The sequence below is a fragment of the Epinephelus moara genome, chromosome 24 (genome assembly GCF_006386435.1).
Source record: "Epinephelus moara isolate mb chromosome 24, YSFRI_EMoa_1.0, whole genome shotgun sequence".
NCBI lineage: Eukaryota > Metazoa > Chordata > Actinopteri > Perciformes > Serranidae > Epinephelus > Epinephelus moara.
The window spans coordinates 24,419,486-24,438,334 of record NC_065529.1 but is presented as its reverse complement, the minus strand read 5'-3'; the positions used below and the strand labels follow the sequence as shown (position 1 = coordinate 24,438,334).

At 40.8% G+C, this 18,849-nt stretch overlaps 1 protein-coding gene across 1 annotated transcript in view; it reads right to left on the bottom strand.

Annotated features, from left to right (window-relative positions):
• The window catches only part of LOC126385881 (caM kinase-like vesicle-associated protein), a 52,376-nt gene that overhangs the window by 11,423 nt on the left and 22,104 nt on the right, over window positions 1-18,849 (bottom strand). Inside the window, exons 2-3 of the mRNA XM_050037906.1 lie at window positions 1,686-1,793; window positions 1,471-1,602 (exon numbers count right to left, since the gene is read on the bottom strand). Coding sequence (XP_049893863.1) covers window positions 1,471-1,602; window positions 1,686-1,780 — 227 coding nt within the window. The 5' untranslated portion in view covers window positions 1,781-1,793. The remainder of the gene's footprint in view (window positions 1-1,470; window positions 1,603-1,685; window positions 1,794-18,849) is intronic.

Sequence of the window (18,849 nt, the reverse complement as noted above, 5' to 3'; positions counted from 1 at the left end):
TGAGTTACTTTTCTCAGGGAGTAATGTTGGAAGTACTTTTAAAGTAATTGAGTTACTTTACTCAGGGAGTAACGCAGTAAAGTAACTGGTTACTTTTTTAAAAAGTAACGCAGTAACATACTTTGATTACTTTTAAAGTAACCCTTACCCAACACTGATCAGTACTTCCCAAAGACATGCACTTCCACTAAAAAGTTGCTATCTAAAATTTCAAGTGAAACTTGTGTTTTTGCAGCCAGACTCCAATACTAAGGTTTTTTTCCGCAAATATGCATGTGTTTGGGGAGTACTAAGGATACGACTGGATAAATTAGACTTGGATTAATATGCACAAGTTGTGGGAGAGTTTATAATCAAGTGTTTTGATATAGTTTTGCTGGTTTTCCTCACAAATTCATAGTACTACGTCATGACTTATTCATATGCAAACGGTAATTTTGTTGGTGAAGTATTGCGTTGAGACATGAAAATCCTCGGCGTCGGGAAAAAAAAAGTGTCTCATATTATTTTCCACAAAAAAGTTCAATTACTTCATTAAATATTCTCAAAATTATGTGCTTTACTATGCATATCTACGAATTCAGTTCAGATTTAAGTAGAGCCCAGAAAAACCTCTCTCATCAGCAGATAAACATGAAAACAGCTTCCCAGTGTCAAATTCGGCACATGCACAACATCCAGATGAACGATAAGTTAAGAGAGGGGGTTAACTTTAAATCAGTGATAAGAAAAACTCAGCAGATGAGGAACCAAATTGTACAAATGACTGACAGTTTGCAGGATTTTTTTGGTTCATTCTGAGTAACAACAATAAAAAATGTATCGAGATTAATAATTTGAATAAGCACCTCTTTTCTAATGTCTATATTCAAGCATTTTATATTCAACACTGCATTTGATGTTTTGCCCGCAATTATTTTCAGCCTTTGACATGTCATCATATCTGATTATTCACTCAAACCCCCCACTGATGATTAAACCATTAAAAACAGGAGCAGTGCACATCTCTGTTACTGAGGTGTCTGAAGTGTAATTTTCAGAGGAATATGAGTTCATGTCTTGAAAGGCTTCTTATAAAGAAATCACACTTTCGTATTCATCCTGCTCCACTGCCTCTGCTGTCAGCGACAAATTGTTTGATAAGGGCCAGGTTATGCTAATGTGGGTTTTACCTGAAAGTTAGATAATCACAGAGAAGTTGAGATAAACGAGGTTCTTAGAAAGAGTTGCTGCGTGTGATCGCTCAGCAAAATGAGGTTTGTTTGCATTTCCTTATTAAAGCGAGCACCACGATTTGTTTTCCCTTTTGTATTTTTGTTTCAAAAACTGTCTGTGAAATTTGTGTTTAAGAAGATAAACAGAGAAAACAAAAAAGCAAAGAACTTGACAGTCTCATCACAAAACTGATCATGCACTATTTACCACAGAAATTGACACTCCAGAGAACATTAACCACGATGAATAACTTACATCTTTAAGATGAGGATCTCATTTTTCGCAGCCTTGCGAACTTTCCTTCCATCCTTTTTCAGGAACTTTTTACATGTATACATTTTCATCGTAGTTTTGTCCTTGGCCCTGAATATCTCACAGAACTCCTCCCTGAAAACAAAAAAAGGCATTTGAGGTTTATTTACAGGGATAGAAACACAGATCAAAAGTCAGGAAGCAGTTGAGATACTCACGATTTGACAATCTGACCCAGGTCATATTTATCTGTCACATCCGAAGGATTGTTATAATCCTTCTTCTCCCCGATTGTTAAACAGCCAAATGGCATGGCCACTCCTGACCTGTGGGTAGAGACAGAAGAGGGAGAGAGTGAAATGAATAATAACTCTTACATCAGTGTATCAGGGTGTTGTGTCCTGGCGTCCCACCTAGCTGATAATTTCTCTACAATTTGGCGTCACACTGTGCCATAATATTACACTCCATGATGACTTGGCAAAAAACACGGCCCTCCCTCAGACATAAAGAATTGCTCCAGTAATGCTGAGGAAGCCTTTCAAAAGTTAAAGCTAAGGAGCCACCAGAGGCGGTATCATTGCAGTGCATTGTTTGACTCACTGTAACAGAGCCTTTCATGATCTAGCATTTTTTAAGGGCAGAGCCATAGAGGAGTCTGCTGCACAGGCTCAGCTTCATGCTAATATCTTACTTATGTAAGTAATAAAACAGTGAGGGGAATGTTTTTTGCTGTGAAGCAAAAGTTTGGACTGGATGTGCCATTTCTTCTCTGTGGGGTGAAAGTTGCAAACCATAGGGATCAGGGAGCCCGAGTAAAGCAGCTAATATGGTCCAAGAGCCCAGAGAGGCAACCACAGCAACATGTGAAGCTCTTCCAATCAAGAATAGGAGCCAGTAATTACAGACACAGCACCCCAGGACTCTGAGAGGATTTAAAGTACTTTACTCGCTTTGCACCAACACTTTAACACCTAATTGTGCAGCCTCACTGTGTGTCTCTCAGATAGCATGGAGTGAAATTTGAGACCAAGAATTAAAGGTTTTATATTCAGCTTGGTTGGAGTCGTTATTTTTGTGTTTCAAGGGAAAGGAAAAGTTTCTTTATTTTTGTTTTCCTGTCCCTGTGCTGTCGAGTCCGGAACAGAGACAACAAAACAAGCAGGCAAGTAGCAGTTTTTGGAGTGTGCAACAATAAAACATTAATGGTTACCTGCAGTGTGTACTTGTGTGTGTATGTGTTTGGGTAAAACCTTGAATCTTGTCCATATACTATAGCTGGAAAATTCCACATACTTTGTGTTTTTGTGGTCGATTGATAAAGATGTTTGAGAATAGCTCCATTTTTTTAAAGCATATTTTTGTATAAAATCCGTCAAAGATCCCTTCTTCTCAAAGTATTCGTTCAAAATTTGTCCCTAGAGAAATGTGTTCACATTCCTTTACTGAAGGGGGCGATGTCTACGCACTTCCCTAAAATCTGAGATTCAAACAAACACCAGACAAGCTAGATACTACGTAGATTAGGTACGTCACTGAAAGGAAAGTCAATCACTATCTAATACGGAAAAACACTATCCGACAGGAGAACAAAAGTCGTCACAACCCCGACAAAGAAACCTGAAACCTTCTGGGGCAGAGCAGTCTGGTCAGCATCAATGACTGTATGGACGGCATGACAGCTCCCTAAAAGTGAAACCAAATATCTTGGTGGCTGGCTGCAGTACAGCCCATAAACCCCTCCCCCTTTATGTTAGTGGATGGGAGATGGGCCAAACTAAAATATCAAACCACATGCCAAATAAATTGTTCCAAATATACAATGCCAGAGAGCAAATCTTGAGCTATTTCTTTAGCTACTTCCAGTGAAGAGGTTTAAACTTTGACATTTCTTTCGCGTATCTGCACAGCAATTTTTTTCAGGCTCTACAGTACACATCATTTTTGTTTCATTAATAGATTTAAGTCTGATCTCAAACACACTTACTGTTTAACTAATCACACTTAACATCACACACGTCATCATTAGATCAGTAGGGTTGGGAGACACTGATAAACTCATGCAATCTTGCAATTGAAAAATCATTTATAGATAACTGTCTGTTTTTGGCTAATTCAGTGCATTTTAATACCTGACAAATGAAGGTACTTTATCACACTGACACAACAACCCTGCATATCCAGCAATGCCATATATATAAAACAGACCTGCTCACTGATACAATACTGTCTACAATGGTCTAATACTACTACTACATATTCAAGTGATATTCATCTTGGTACAGATGGCTAAATCTTTTTACACCTCTCTTGACAAGAGTATCTTAATATTGTCCAACCCTCATCATCATGAGATTCAATACCAAACAGAAAGGTGATTTATTACTGAATGCTCTCGCAATAGCTGGCATCTGAATGTGAGTAAATTGTTTTGGAAGGAAATCCGTTGCAAAAATGAAACAAGGCAGAAAGAAAAAAAAAACATGTGTGATCTGTTACAACAAGCGAGTGTGTGATTAAATGTTCTTCTGGTTCAAATCCCTGGACAGATTTGGAAAAACTGGAGGGAAAACAGTTGTTGCATCTCTCAACCACTACCACTAATGTGTCCTTGTAAAAGGCACTAAGCCAGTAACGTCACTCAGGGGCCGACAGTACAACACTGCAGCCTCACTGACGGGCTCTGAAATGGTGTAAATATCTATATGTGAAGCTGCGTGAAGGTAAAGCAGTTCAGCTCAGCGTGCTGAACGATTGCACAGCAAAATTTATCCAGATGAATAAAGGGTAAAAAATATTTATTTCCCAAGCACACAACATCCATCTGCGCCAACAGTCTGGGTGATGGATGTCAACATGTAAATGAGAGCAGCCAGTATAAGAAGTATAGCGTTATGTGTAAGAAGGGCAATCTGTTCACTGTAGCTCCATGAACCGACTTGTAATCCAATCTAAATGAATGAGGCTCAGCACAGAGACGTCTCAAATTGCCAAGAGAAAACCGTGCTCTCTCTGAACTTCCCTTTCTCATCTGATACTGTGTTGTGTAGTCAGTATGAGGAGAGGGGCTGACCTTTCCTGGCTGCGCTCTCACTCTCAATATACTGTACATGTCTGTCTGTGGTAAGTGCATTGGCTCAGTGAAGTTATGCAGCAAAGAAGAAAGGAAGGTTCTGCAGGGCCAGTGGCTTAAATGGAGGTAATTCTGAGTAAGTCTGGTAGAAGCAAGGCATTAGGAAGCCTGTCAGGAAAAATCTATATCACACTAGAAAACATTTATATTCTGCAAGTAGCTATAACAGTCCACAAGAGAGTCATTGCATTGTGGAGAGGGGGGAAATAGGCTGAGGGAAAAGAAAGTGAAAGAGCCGTTCTGATGATGATGAAATCTAATAAATCTAATGAAGAAATCCAGCTGATAACAGAGCCTTTGTGGTTTTGGAAAAGCTTTCTGAGCCCACTCAGTGGAGACCTTTATTTTACAGGTTCATGAAGAATCTATAAAATAAGAAGCAGACGATGGAGACACGAACATTCACACAGAGATCCAAAGCCAGATTAGTTCATCAGAAATCTAAAAGTGCAGAGTATCTGTCAGCCGCTCCCTTTTCTTTTTTTTTTTAAAAAAGTGTGACTTGCTGTAATGGATGAAGAATTTGCGAAGCATTTCAAGTGGAAAGAGCAGGATACTGGCAGGATCGTATAACAGAGGCTCTGCATAATGGGCCCATTTGGGCTGACCACCATCAGCAACATTCAAGCATTATCACCCCACATTCTGACTGTTATCTGCCCTGCGAGAGCACCAATCGATGGCCCGCGGTGCTTTATGGCCCAGTGTGTGACCTGGGTCTGCCAGCTGGGCCGGCTTGGGCCACTGTACTCTATCACCACTGATTTTCTGCAGATGCAGGGAAGATTTACAGGACAGGAGATGAATAGTGATAAAGATCTTGGGCTTAATAGACGAGCGCAGCGTCTCCTCCAGCCAGGCGAGCTGATGAGCAAATGAGGTTTTCCTTGTGTCCGTTGAAATCGATGAGAAACTCCTGTCAGGCTTGTGTCTGGGTGAAGCTCAGGATTAGGCTGAATGCAGTGCTTATGTGCACTGTGTCAAGACTTTTTAACGCAGCAGTAAAGGGGATTATTTACCTGCTGCTATGGTGTAATGTTGGGCTACACCTCGGAGAAGTTACTGGTATCTGTTTGGTATGGTAAGCCTTTAGTTAGCAGCTGTTTGAACTAATCCCACCATGAAATACTTCAGAGGCAGATAAGTGGTTCCCTGTTTTTTGGAAATCTTTCATTTACTGGTTTAGTTTTTGGCTCTCTCTCTCTCTGTCTCCCCCCTCCCCATCCCCCGTGCTCCCCCTCTGGCTCAGCAGCTACTAAATGAGGATGCACAGGGCAGATCAGACCCCATGCATCACAGTTGTGCTGACTGTAGGCCATTACAGATTCACTGAAGTGAACCTAAGCAGTGCTGAGCCTCAACAGTTATGTACAAACTATATTTTACATACAACATTCACCAGAGCAGGATAAAAAATGCGATCAAATAAAATATGCTGTAGTAATTGTACAGCACATCATTTTGATGGATGATCAGTTTTCACTTCATGTTCTTCATCCTAAGGTACCGCTGAGTGCGGGAAAGCCCTTGTTAAACGAGTGTTCACACAATGCTGCCTGAGCCTACTGCCAGAGGGAAAGCTCTCTGTATTTCCCAGTAGTCCAGAGTTTTGTTGTTTGGGGTCTTTGCCAACTTTCCCACGCAGGTGCACAAGAAGTGAGTAATTTATTTATTTTTCGTTAGATTTGTTAAAATTGTTTTGGTTGGCACTGCTTTTTTCCACAATGCTTCGTATGTTTTATATCTGATACTACATATGCTGACAGTTTGAAATTAAGATTTTTTTAAGAAAAGGGAAGGAGTGGGGGACCAGAGCAACGCAGCTAGAAATTTGGCAGAAGCTATATCTGAATAACCTATAAGCGTGAAGAAAAGTTTCTGAAGTGGATGCTCCAGATAAAAAAGAAACTCAGCGTTAAGAGGGAGGATTAAATAAAAAAAAAATACTTAAAGAGAGCACCCCTGGGGGCATGGGAGATGCGGCAAGTTCACCTGCAGACATACTTTACAAGCATGTGTCGACAGTGTTAATGCAATTACTGCCACTACCAAAGGAGGGAGACAAAAGCTGAAAAAAGTGAAAACATCAGACTAATTTGCCTTGATAAATACATTTTGAAGGACTAATGCTGCTTGGGTTCCAGTCGAGATAGTGTGACTTACACTGAACCAATGTTTGAGAGACAATGTCAAAGCAGATTATTGGGCGAATAAGCAATGACACAGAGACAAAGGATTACAGCCAGCCTCCTGCCTGTTGGGTAAAGTTGGTTAAAGCAGCTGTGCGGAACTTTACGTTTTCGTTGACTATAGTGCCCCCTTTGGTTGAAGCAGTATGACACCCACAGCCTGGTGTCGCAAAATTCTGAATGCAGCCGGCATTCGGCTTCATTCGTAAAATCTCGACTGCAACCGGCAATTACCACGTGCATTTGTTTTGGAGAGAGAGAAGAAAATCATAAATGTTCTGGTGTAGCTCTGAATTTCTTATAAACTGAGGACAACTGCCTGCTGTATATTTGTGTTCATGGTCACAGTCACAGATAATTTTGTGGCGTTTCTTGTAACGTTACTAGACAAAAGCGGTTCACATCAGCTACATTTAGCTTGCTTATAACTTCCATGTGGTCATATATTGAAGTGAAACAACACCTAACAAGCTGCGGTATATTCTCTAAATAAAAACAAAAATTACATACCTGACGATTAGGAAAAGGGCCAACTCGGGATCAGTTTTAAAACCTGTCAAATCTCTCAGCTCTCTCCACTTGGTGAATGCCCGACCGAGGTTTACACGTGTTTGTGCTCGAGCCCTATCACTGTCCCGTTTAGCCTTCTTCTGTTCTTGTTCTTATTCTTTTAGATGGTGCTCCTTCTTTATCCGCCATGACATCGAAAGTACAACCAAGTCCTTATAGATACGTCTGGTAAAACTGTTATGTGTTCAGCAATGCCCGTTGCGTACCGCTTACTCGAAGAACACTCTCTGTAAACACGGCTCCTTCTTCTTCTCTCAATTTATTGGCAGATCGCAAACAACTTAACCACGGTTCCTTCTTCTTCTGTGGTTTAATGGCTGCGGGCCGCTGCGGACGTGCAGACTTACTTCTGCCTCCGGTTGCCGTATTCTGGTTTGCTGACTTCCGCTGTGTCCAACCCAACCGAGGCTACGCTAAATAGCCATATAGAGAAAGGCTTTTTTGTCGCTGTTGGGTTCAAATAAATATGCGGATCTTCAAGAGGGGGTGATACAAACTGGGGACAGTTTTATAAATGGTAAAAAGTTCCGCACAGCTGCTTTAAAAGAGTTTTAGGTAAACACTGAAAAAGTCAATGAAGTCAAATAAAAGGAGTAAAACATTTAATTTAACTTCATTGAAAAAACATGTTCCTCAGTATGTTTGAATAAAACGTAATCTGAGCTGATTTACACGTCCTGCAAAACATTCCCTATGCCCACACAACTCTGACATGCAGAGATGATCATCCAACTCCGTAGTTTCCCCTTAGCTCTGTGGGGCGCTTTAGGATCTTTCAGCTCACTCTTTTGGTTTTACAGTACCCAGGGGTGGAGCCAGATGTTGTAAACATTCAGGGCTCAGCCCAAACCTATAGGGGGGGCCCAAAGGGCATGTTCCCCCAAGGAGATTTCCCCTCCATCAATAGCTGCTATATGCACTATTTATCAAGCCATTTGAGAAAATAGAATGTCAACAAATCAGTACATAATTTGAGGCAAACATGAAAGTTGCCAAAGAAAAAAACATCCTCTAAATCCTACATCCTATTTTGTATCTAATTGTTCTCCAACTGTCTTTATCATTCTTCATAAAACCAAAACACTACAAATATTAGAATGAATTATGTTCACTCCTGCACCCTGAAAAGAGGAAAAAATGCTTGATGTTATTATTTTCAAGTTAGATAACGTAGGTAGAGAAGAAATTTGGCTTAAACAGTCACTAGTCCTGAAACCTTTTGTTGTAATACTGTGCTGGAGTTCAGAGAATGAACGTTAGCTGATAAATCTCCTTAATTTGAATCCATGGAATAATAATCTAAGATGCTATAATTGCAAATCAAGGATCCCCAACAATGTATTAAATGTGGTCTTCAGTACTCTGAACTGAATATTAGGCCAATAGAAGAACATTTACTGAGTTATATTAGAGTAATTTAGGGAATAGCAAAGATTCTGGGCTTTTGAGGAAACATTCGGGGCTGGAGCACCTGAAGCCTCACTGCTCTGCCTCTGACAGCCCAAAACTTTACTGTTTTGGTTCAGGCAGCTGTTTTCAGGTAAAAAGCACTGCCAGACCAACTGTATGTAATAATTGGTAAAAGTGAGCATGTTTTCATAGTACTTCTGTGTGTTGATTCCCCTGAGCACACTCCACTCTTGAGTGTTTTTGAACAAACTGGTAATGTTGTTTTGACAAGGCTCAGCTCAGCCATCTAAAATACCATCTCTGCCTCTCTGTGCTCAGTCTCAGTTCCTGGGGATTGGTTGGAGCCTCAGAACCACAAGGACAAACTTGCCAGCTATTAGGAAATAAACATCTTTGACATTCATTTTCTTTCATCCCTGCTGATCTCCTGGAATTGCCCAAGAGACTGCGATAGCACTTTGCCTTCAGCTGAAAGGAGGAGATAAGGTCAACACAGATGGGCATGGTGACAATTCTGTAAGTCTTAACAGAGATCAGGGTGAGAAAGATGCTCAAATGGTTGCCTCCTGCTATCTCTTCCTGTGAGAAAAGTTGTGAGGGAAGGGTGCAAGGAAGCTATGCTTATTAAAGCGGAAGCAAACATGAGGACCGCAGGATGATGGAAAACAAGAAAACAACTTATTTTCGGGCTTCTGCACATCAGCTCTGTCTTGACTTGAAAGCCTTTTACTTAGGCAATGCTGAAGGAAACTAGGGTCAAGTAATAGAGCTTTTAAATAATACATGGGCTACAGTTACACTTTAAGTTTCAGTAATGTTTCAATCGCACCAGGATGTTTATGCAACAGACTCAACTGGGCTCTGCAGTCTGATTTTGATTCCGACCATGAACAGAAAGCTGGCACTGTGTTCAGACAGCAGACAGCTTCCACCTGTGCTTTGAAATCTGATTTTTCATTTTAAATTCTAGCTACATGGAGGGCCTTTAATGACATTTCCTGGTTGTACTTCACATATTTTCAGCTAATTAAGCAGAAGTGAAAACTCATGATTAACCCTGTCTTGAGTGTGTGCTTGTAGCATCTCTTCAGCGTGGGGTAAAAAATTAACAACACTTGACCCTGAGCTGAGAGGTCAGACTGAGCTGCAATGTCAGAGATGTCATTTGAATAGCAATTCAGACACAAGCTCATCTGACATGACTTGCTTTTTGTGTTATATATGTGACAAACCAAATGTGCCAAAAGAAAACAGATTCAGGTAGGAGCATGACATTTTGGAGTCATGATTTTTAAAGACACCATTAATTGGTAAACAAATTATTTTGACATCAAGTGTTCCTAAAAAGAACTACTGGGTGTGAAGGGCATCCACGGGGCAGGGAATTACGTAAGCCACAGTTCAAGGTAAGTGATTTAAATAACATGGAGGCAGGACAGCAGTGATGCTCATACAACTTAAAATGGTTCTGTAATTGTATCTCAGTCCATGTGCACATAATCAGACTTGTATAAGAATCTCTAAATGTGCACTGAGGTTTGTGAATTTGTGCAAGAATCTGTAAATGTTTGTCAATTCATAACAAAAAAATCGAAATCTGTTTTAAGATTTGCAAGTGTATTGAGATATGTACATGTCTAAACAAACCTGTATGTGTACAAAGGTATTAATGGCTCCAAGGGCTGAAACTTACAACTCAGATGGGCCTCTAAATTTGCTGCCTTTTTTACATGCGACTTATGCCACATTTCTGTCATGACAGAGATCTGCTAATGTGTGTGGGGATTAGTCTCTACCGCTCTAGTCTCTGCCTGTACTGTGCCTCAGTAGCTATACAGCCTACAAAGCACCATTTCTCAGTAGTAACCAGTGATTTTAAGCTTAACCTTACTGTATATTCTATACTATTTATACTGTGCCATATTTTTACAATTTTCCAATATCATGTTAATATGTTTTTAACTGCTAAACCACCATGTCACTGCACTAGTCCAGGCATATAGACTAAACATCTAGGTTGATGAAACGTCTCCCCTTACTTCTGCAGTACAAAAATGAAGCCAAAATGTCCCAGATGCCACCTTGTGCTGGAATCTGCAGTGTAACGATTTCTGTGATATCGACCTCTCGCCCATACACCTGCCTAACCAATCCTGAGCAGAGCCAGTGATAGGCCACACCTATTCGCACACATAGCTGTCAATCATGACATGAAACCCCTCTTTGTATAGCGTCAAAAAACTAGTTATGACCAAACTTATCTGAAAAATGTACATTTGAACAAACCTCACCGTGATCATAACTACATAAAATTAAAGAAGTGGTCTTTGGGAAAAGTGAATTTGATGTGTACTTTGAGTTTTTGTTTGGCCCATGGCTCATCCTCTATCCGCTGTGGAGGGGCTAGGTTTAATGATGACCTATACTGCAGTCAGCCACCAGGGGGTGATCAAAATATTTTAGCTTCATTTTTAGGGACCTGTCATGTCGTCCATCTTTATATACAGTTTATGTCCAAGCATTATTTTTCACCACTTAAGTAATTCAGCTAATGTAAGCCCAAATTACACATTGATACACGGGCAGCAAGGAGATGTTGAGTATAAACTGCTGAGTATAAAATCAACTCGTTGAAATCAGTTGAGAAATGTCAACGTTAAAGTGCTTTTATCCAGGAAAAAGTGCAGCTCCCCTTTATAACTGTATTTATTGACAGGCCAGTCCTGCCCAATGCGGTATGGCAGCAATATTGAAGTATCACATCAAAGCAGTGAATGCGGCATCAATGCATATACGCTATGTCAATGGCCCGGCAATGTCACGCTTAAAATCACTGGATGCTACTGCCGACTGGTGGTATCTTCACACACTGCAGATCGCTGCCACGACAGAAGTGCAGCAACAGTCAGGTTTAAAAAGAGAGACAACTGAGCAGACGTTGTGCTAGACTTTTTCGTCGCCGGCCATTTTGACCGACAGGGTCATAAAAATCCGGTCATAATCTATTTTTACCGGTCATTTTAATTTCCGTTTTTAAATGATAATAAAGATAGCCTATTCAAAGACATTTAGTTTTCATTCGTTCGTTTTTAATAAATCCAACAAGCAAGTTATAAAGTGTGCATTAATAAGGACATGAACGAAAAGATGAACAGACATCCACACACCCGAGCCATTAGGCTTCGCCCTGGACACACCGGACGGCACTAACGCGTCACTAATGCGTCCGGTGTGTCCAGGGCGTTATGTAGTTATGCCTGTAGGCTCGGTGACACAAAATTAAAATTGTAATGAAGTGATTATGGTATTGAAAAATGTGTTTGGTTATGCACTGTTGTGTTATTTGAAATTATAAACACGGTATTTTCTCGTCACGTTCCTCAGTGCGTGCTGTTGTTATTTTATTTTGAAAATTGGCCAGATTCTCTCGTCTTTTCTGTGTCCGACTTCCTGTTCGGTACGATCCGCTCGATCCAGCTTGACAGAAGCGCTCGCGGCTCCCGTGAAAAATAGACCAGACGCCGAACTGAAGCGCTCCGCTCTGCTCTGCGGCCTGTGTGGACAGTCAGATAGGTGCCGAACCTCAGTTCCGCGTCCGGTGTGTCCAGGGCGTTATGTCAACAACGCTACATGAAGCAGATGAATGACTTTTTCTCTGCAGTACTGTGCACTCTGCAGCCAAGTGGGCAGGGGTGGTCATTGCAACCGGTCAAAATGACCGACGGCCTTCAGATTTTCTGGTCATTGTTGTAAAAAAACGGTCAGTGACCGAGAATATCCGGTTAACGCGACCCCTGCAACGGAGAAGCTTGAGTGAGTTGTCTGTATTTCCAGCTCTTAGTCATAAATTAATATCTACGTACACATTTACATATCCATCTATGTATTTAAAAATCTCAATACACTTTCAAATGTGAATACAGTTTTAGAGATTTTTTTTAGTTACAAAACTGATTATGCACATATGAACTGAGATACAGTTAGACAACTCTCCACACAGATTTGCAAATAACTCTGCTACAATAAAGTCCCTATACAAAACCATCTCATTTATTTAGATGGTTCTATTTTGTACTTTGTAACTATTAAGCTCCAAGTGTACAACAACAAGCAAATATGAATGTGCTAATGACTGTTATTGCTTTCTGTACAGTAACAGTAAAATCCCATTAACGTCAAAGCTGTCGGACTCTGAGCGAACTTTTATGGATGAAGGGTTGAACCAAGGGCCAAGAGAATCCATTAGTGCTGAGATTTTCTCTATGAATGCTACACTCAAGGTGCAATATTGATGTTATGCAATAAATCTAAATCTGTCTGTGCATGACCCTGGCATTGCCTCTGACAAGGCTGCACTGTTCCCTGAACATTTCTATACAATCAACAGAAATGGACGAGAAGACCAAATCAAAGTGCTTTAATGTATATTAGTTCACGATAAACAGCATAAACTGCATTAATTCAGTGGCGATTCAATGTATTCATGGAAGCACCTCTCAGAAACTCACTGGGGAAGAAGAAACATTCTGCAACATCACCGCACTGCCTCATTACTGCAACTCACAAGAATTATGTCTTCTTACATTTGACTTTAAGGGGAAATGGCTTCTTGGAAATGTTGACATAAAAGTTTGCATGCTCTCTCTCGGAGGGGTTTAACCACACTAATTAAAGTTGCATTGCAGCATATTAGTCTCGCTGTTTCAACCTTTGCAGGGCCAGCACAGGAGCGTGGAGCTGAGAGGTCAGTAACGAGGGGAGACAACAGCAGTGAGGAAATAAATAGAGAGAGGGAGAGTTGCATCAATCGGCAGCGTGCAGCATATGAATGGTGGCAAAGGTTTTTTAAAAGTGGGCGCATATACAATTGAATTAATTATTCATGGCTGACAGTCTTCTTTTCCACAGTGTGTCTCACTGGGCCTGCGGTTCGTGTCTTTCTTGTATCGAGGAATCACTGTGTCCCGGGGCGCTTGCCTAACAGTGTGCTAGGAGCAGAAGCATGCCAGCTCTGGCAGTGCTGTAATAAATACCAGCCCTCTCTCCTCAGCCTTTCTCTAATCCCAGTTCAGTGCACTGCACTGCTTGTTGATGTCCTCGTCAGCCTCACACACGTCGAATCTCTCAAGAATCCATTACATTTGTGTGCTAGACATCATGGAGGATTGGAGGCTCTGCAATCTACTTTTTTTTTTATAGGACTTATTCAAGGCCAGGGACCCTAATCATTCAGTCACCTTTAGAAAACGATCACAATCACACTCTATGTGCTGTCATTCATTTAAAACAAGGCTCTGTATCTGACTCATATTGCTGCACTCTTCACTGAATGAGAAAACACTGCAGTGGCTTCTTCAGCAGTACAGAGAGTGAGCTTGAGAAAAACCCTCACTCCTCTCGGCTTTGCTTCCTCTCCACTTCCCTCTGTCTTCCTGTGCCATGACTTTCTCACATTCACACTTGGAGTCCCTCATTGGCGAATCACTTGCACCAACACCACAACGGGTTTAACATTCCTCTTTGCAACAATCACAGGGAAAATTACAGCTGCCTCTTACAACAGCTTTTATAGGGGAGGCGAGACTGCAGGATCTTGTCGCACATACTGTACAGTCTCAGTTCCCCTAGTTGGTATGTCGGCCGCCTTCCCAGGACTGGCAGACTGGCCTTTGTGCACATGCTGCCCACCATACCATTATTTCTCTGCTCCAGAGTAGGGACACAAAAAACACAGCCTTAATTAGGCAGGGCAGTACACAGGAACTTTTGTTATCAACTATACTCATGTGATTACAAAGCCAGTGAACAGCTGCTCAGAGCCTGTGTGCATTGAAACCTGAAGAAACATTGTCTCAGAGCTGACTAGCAGGACGGCAACATGCGCTCGCAGCTTTGTGAGTCTTTTGGCTCAGTATTCTTGGACAATAATCACAGAATAAGTACTTGCAAACAGCTGACTGGAAATTACTTCACAATTTGGAATACAGTTGTCTACTGTGTACCTATGACTGTACCTGTCTTTGGTGTCTTCGTTAATCCTGTCAGCACCAACAGCATCTATCTGTACCACACAAAGGTTGTATAACCCAGCAGAGGCACCTCACTGTGAACTGTAATACTGTTTGCTCCATTTTGTCTGTTTAACTTGCAAGTCATGAAGACACTTTGAATATAAGATGCTCAAACTGATTCAAACTAGTGGATAAGCTGACGCTGCTACTAGTGCTTGAATAGTAAATGTGGGCTTGGCTTGGTTTGCTGGGGGGCAGGTTTCATTTCCTGCATCTTAAATGTGCTGTATGGAGATTTTTGGTATTTGTTCTAGATTTTTTTTCATGACTTGTGCTCATTTTACAAATATATTTTTTTTAAAAAACAAGTAGGTCTAGATAAATCAGAACATTAAAGAGCAAAGTAGGAAGTGTGTCCATGAGATGAGAATAATTGTAAATGCACAGCAGTATGCCTGGGTTATTATCAGTGCTGGGCAAGATACGTGAACACTTTAAAAAGAAATGACATTAATTTATTATTCTCCGTAGCGAAGGTTACATTACTCATGACTTAACTTTTGTAACTCAACCCAGCTCCATCAAAGGTTCCTTTAAACAACAACAAATCATCTACACCTACAAGTCTCATCTTTTGTATTTAATTTGCAGGAATGGACAACGAGACATTGTAGTTTAACAAGGTAGAATGTAGTTTGTAGGGATTTACTACTGACTTTACTAGTTCATTGGTTTGTGGACTCCAGTGCTGAAGCGGAGTTTGGCATTTTGGCCATCATCACCTTGGATATTTGGAGCAATAAGTGACCATAATTAGATTAGTGACTTGATATAGCTGAGGTGACTTGTCGACAGCCAGCCTCAAGTGGCCATTTGAGGAGCTGCAGATTTTTGCCTTTCCTGCATTGGCTTTATTTTTCAGCCCTGCAGGTTACCACTTGGGATTTACTGACCATCCAGTGGCTAACTTTAGCTTAGCCTCAGTGACTGCACACTGCTCTCCAGAAGTTCCAACCTCAGTTGCGCACTTATACCTTCTAAATAAAATCTCAGAAATTTTACCAAACCAGCTACACACAATATCTAAATAAAGCATACTGCATACTACATACACAAACTGTTTGTACTGTGTACTGCCTACTTAATGAATGATTAACGACCGGCTGGCACTACTGTGCTGAGATTGGCCATCTACACCGGGTGGACCTGGTCACTAGTTGCTCAGTGCTACGCTCAGTTTTGTGGCTCAAACTGGATGTAGGTCTATCCAATTGCATCCAAAGACATTTGGTCAATGGCTGATGATAACACTTTTCTTTAAAATTAAACAGACAGATTCCAGACTAACTTGTATTGGCAATTTGGTCTGGTGATGTCCGACCCCCCACTATGAAATGTACGGCTCCCCCATAAAGCCACAGAGCAATTCAAACACTGGTGGTACAAAGTAAAGTGGTCCTGCCCAACACTGGTTATTACTACTAAAATATTAAGCTAACTTGATATTGGTTTTGTAGTTGTCTCCAAACTATAAAACAATTGTACACTATCATGATGGTCCATGAGTGAAGGAGCTTAGTGAAATTATGGAGGTTGCCAAAATCCTCAGTTATGCTTTCTGCACAGTCAGTCACATGGACATTGTGTTGATGCAGCATTGTGTACAGAGCCTTGTTTGTTTTGTTTTTATATAATCAATACGGGTTTCTCCTCATGGCAAACTGACATTCTTCCAAAGTGTAGCGCCCAGTGAATCGAAAACTAACGTCCACATCATGCTTTTCCATTTTCTCTGCCTATCTGTGTCCACATAGTTAGTAAATGTTTGACAGGTGAAAACCCACACATAGCAGCATGTCTGATGATGCAATGCCATTCGGACCCATGCAGATGCCTCAAGCATAAATCAAGCAAAAAAAAGGACTGTTTTAGATGAAGCTATTTTCCGAGATGCCATAATAAGAGAAAAAAAAATAAAACTCTTTATAGTGTTTATATGCTGAGACTGTGCAACCGATTTTACTGCCAGAGGAATCAGATATGTCTTTAACACAATTAAAACACTGAGTTTTAGCTTGGATAATCTTAGAGCAATCAACCTGGATGGCTGGCTGATGTGTTTATAGGCTAATTTAATGGTTTACATGCTAATTTAAAAATGCAGCCATGGTAGGAATCATACAGTAACTTGCTTCTACCCTCTAATACAAGTAATTATGTTTTCTACAAAACAGTGACACTTACTGCTGATGGCAACAGTTCTAGTAAACTGAGCAAACAGCTTACAAGCAAAGAAACTGATTAAATACCAAAGTAATCAGTTACTCAGCAGAAGCAGGACAAAGTAAATCACTGTGACAACTGAATCCTGCTGAAACGGCAAATTGTAGGTTTAGAATTGCAGTCCACCCACGGCTGCATGGCCACTTTTGACCCCCAATATGGCTGCCTGAGGGTGCTTCAATGTGACCTGGATAGCCTCTATATACAGTTTATTACTGTCCAGGTAAGATTGCTTCTAAGTGTTTTCCCTATAGAGAGAGTGTGTGAGAACAAATGTGAGCTTGTTTTGATAAAACAGCTACAGACAATCCATCCTGAGGGAGAACAGTGTGTGTGAGTGCATGGACATTAGTCCATGCCTGAATGCACACATGCATGTGTGCATTACAGTGTGAATCTATATACTGCACTTTACTATGAACACTTCTGTCCTTTCCTATTTGCAACGGATACGGCCACTATTTCTAATTTTAGCCCAAGAAATGTCTCTGCTGTCAAAACTCCTGTACCTTTATGTCATTTTTAGCCCGATGCAGGAGAGTGTTGGTGTGAGTGTTGTGAATCGCAACATAAGGTGGTGAGAGCAGATTCTGAATGCCCTAATTACAGATACAACTCAGGGAACGTATGTTGAAGGCAGGGTTAGGGAGGATGGAAGTGTCTACCAGCCTGACACCATAGCTCTGCTCAGAGGCCTGGTTTCATGTCTGCCTGACAGCACTGTACATAACCTCAGCATGTCTGCAAATAGGCAAACATCCACACAGACAGATAGTTTGTCCACATTGTTACACTAACATCATTTACCATGCATGGTGCCTCCATTACTTGTGCACTGTAAACAACAGGAGACCTGAGAATCCTCAGATGTCATACAGGCGCCAAAAGTTTAAACCTGAATACTCGATACAACAACAGGTTATCACTTCTGCTGTGTTGTTTATATATTTCTAGGGGAGTACATGTGGTTTCATATAGAATGCATACTATCTTAAATAAAAAGAAATGTTAAGAAGCTACTCTGTGATTTTTGCTGTATTTGTGATTTTAAGTGTAAAGTGAATATACTGATAGTTAAACATCTTGGAGCTAATGTATTCATTTTCATGCAAAAATAATTAGCTAATTAGAAGTGAGAAGCAGGTGACAGCTGTCTCATATGAGTGTGTCATCGTGTGTCATCCCAACACAGCGGGAATATGCATCTCCATACACCCACTTTAAGGTGTGTCTTTAACTGATGAGGCACCTGAGTCAGTAAAGTTTAAAAGCAGTGCCCTCTTTAGAGATGTTTACCACTGGACTGTGCAGCAGTTGTTAGTAGCCAGCAAACATATCACCGAGAATTTGAGGGCTGTTGTTACAATTTTGCCGTTTATTGCTTGAAAAACAGGGATGGGATATTGCTGAATCATTATTGAAAGTTGACACTGAATTGTCCCGAAATGATGAGGAGGCCCATCTGACGTCACTTGGTCCACCTTGAGCGTGACTTGGCCCAATTGTCGTGTTTAATCTGGTAATGGAAACACAAATCAACGTGGCGTAATTTGACTTGGAGCAGCCAAATGTGCCAATAAAATCTGAACATTTCAAACTCTGGAAGAAAGCAAGGACACTGAGATGAATGGGCTTAAAGTAACACAGGCTGCTCCAATTCTGACTGTCACCATCTCATTTTCTACCTACAAAAATATACCATTACAACATATTAAAAAATGTTATAATCATATCAAAGTTAATTTATATAGTGGTTGTAAAGGTGCATTCTTTATATATATAAAGA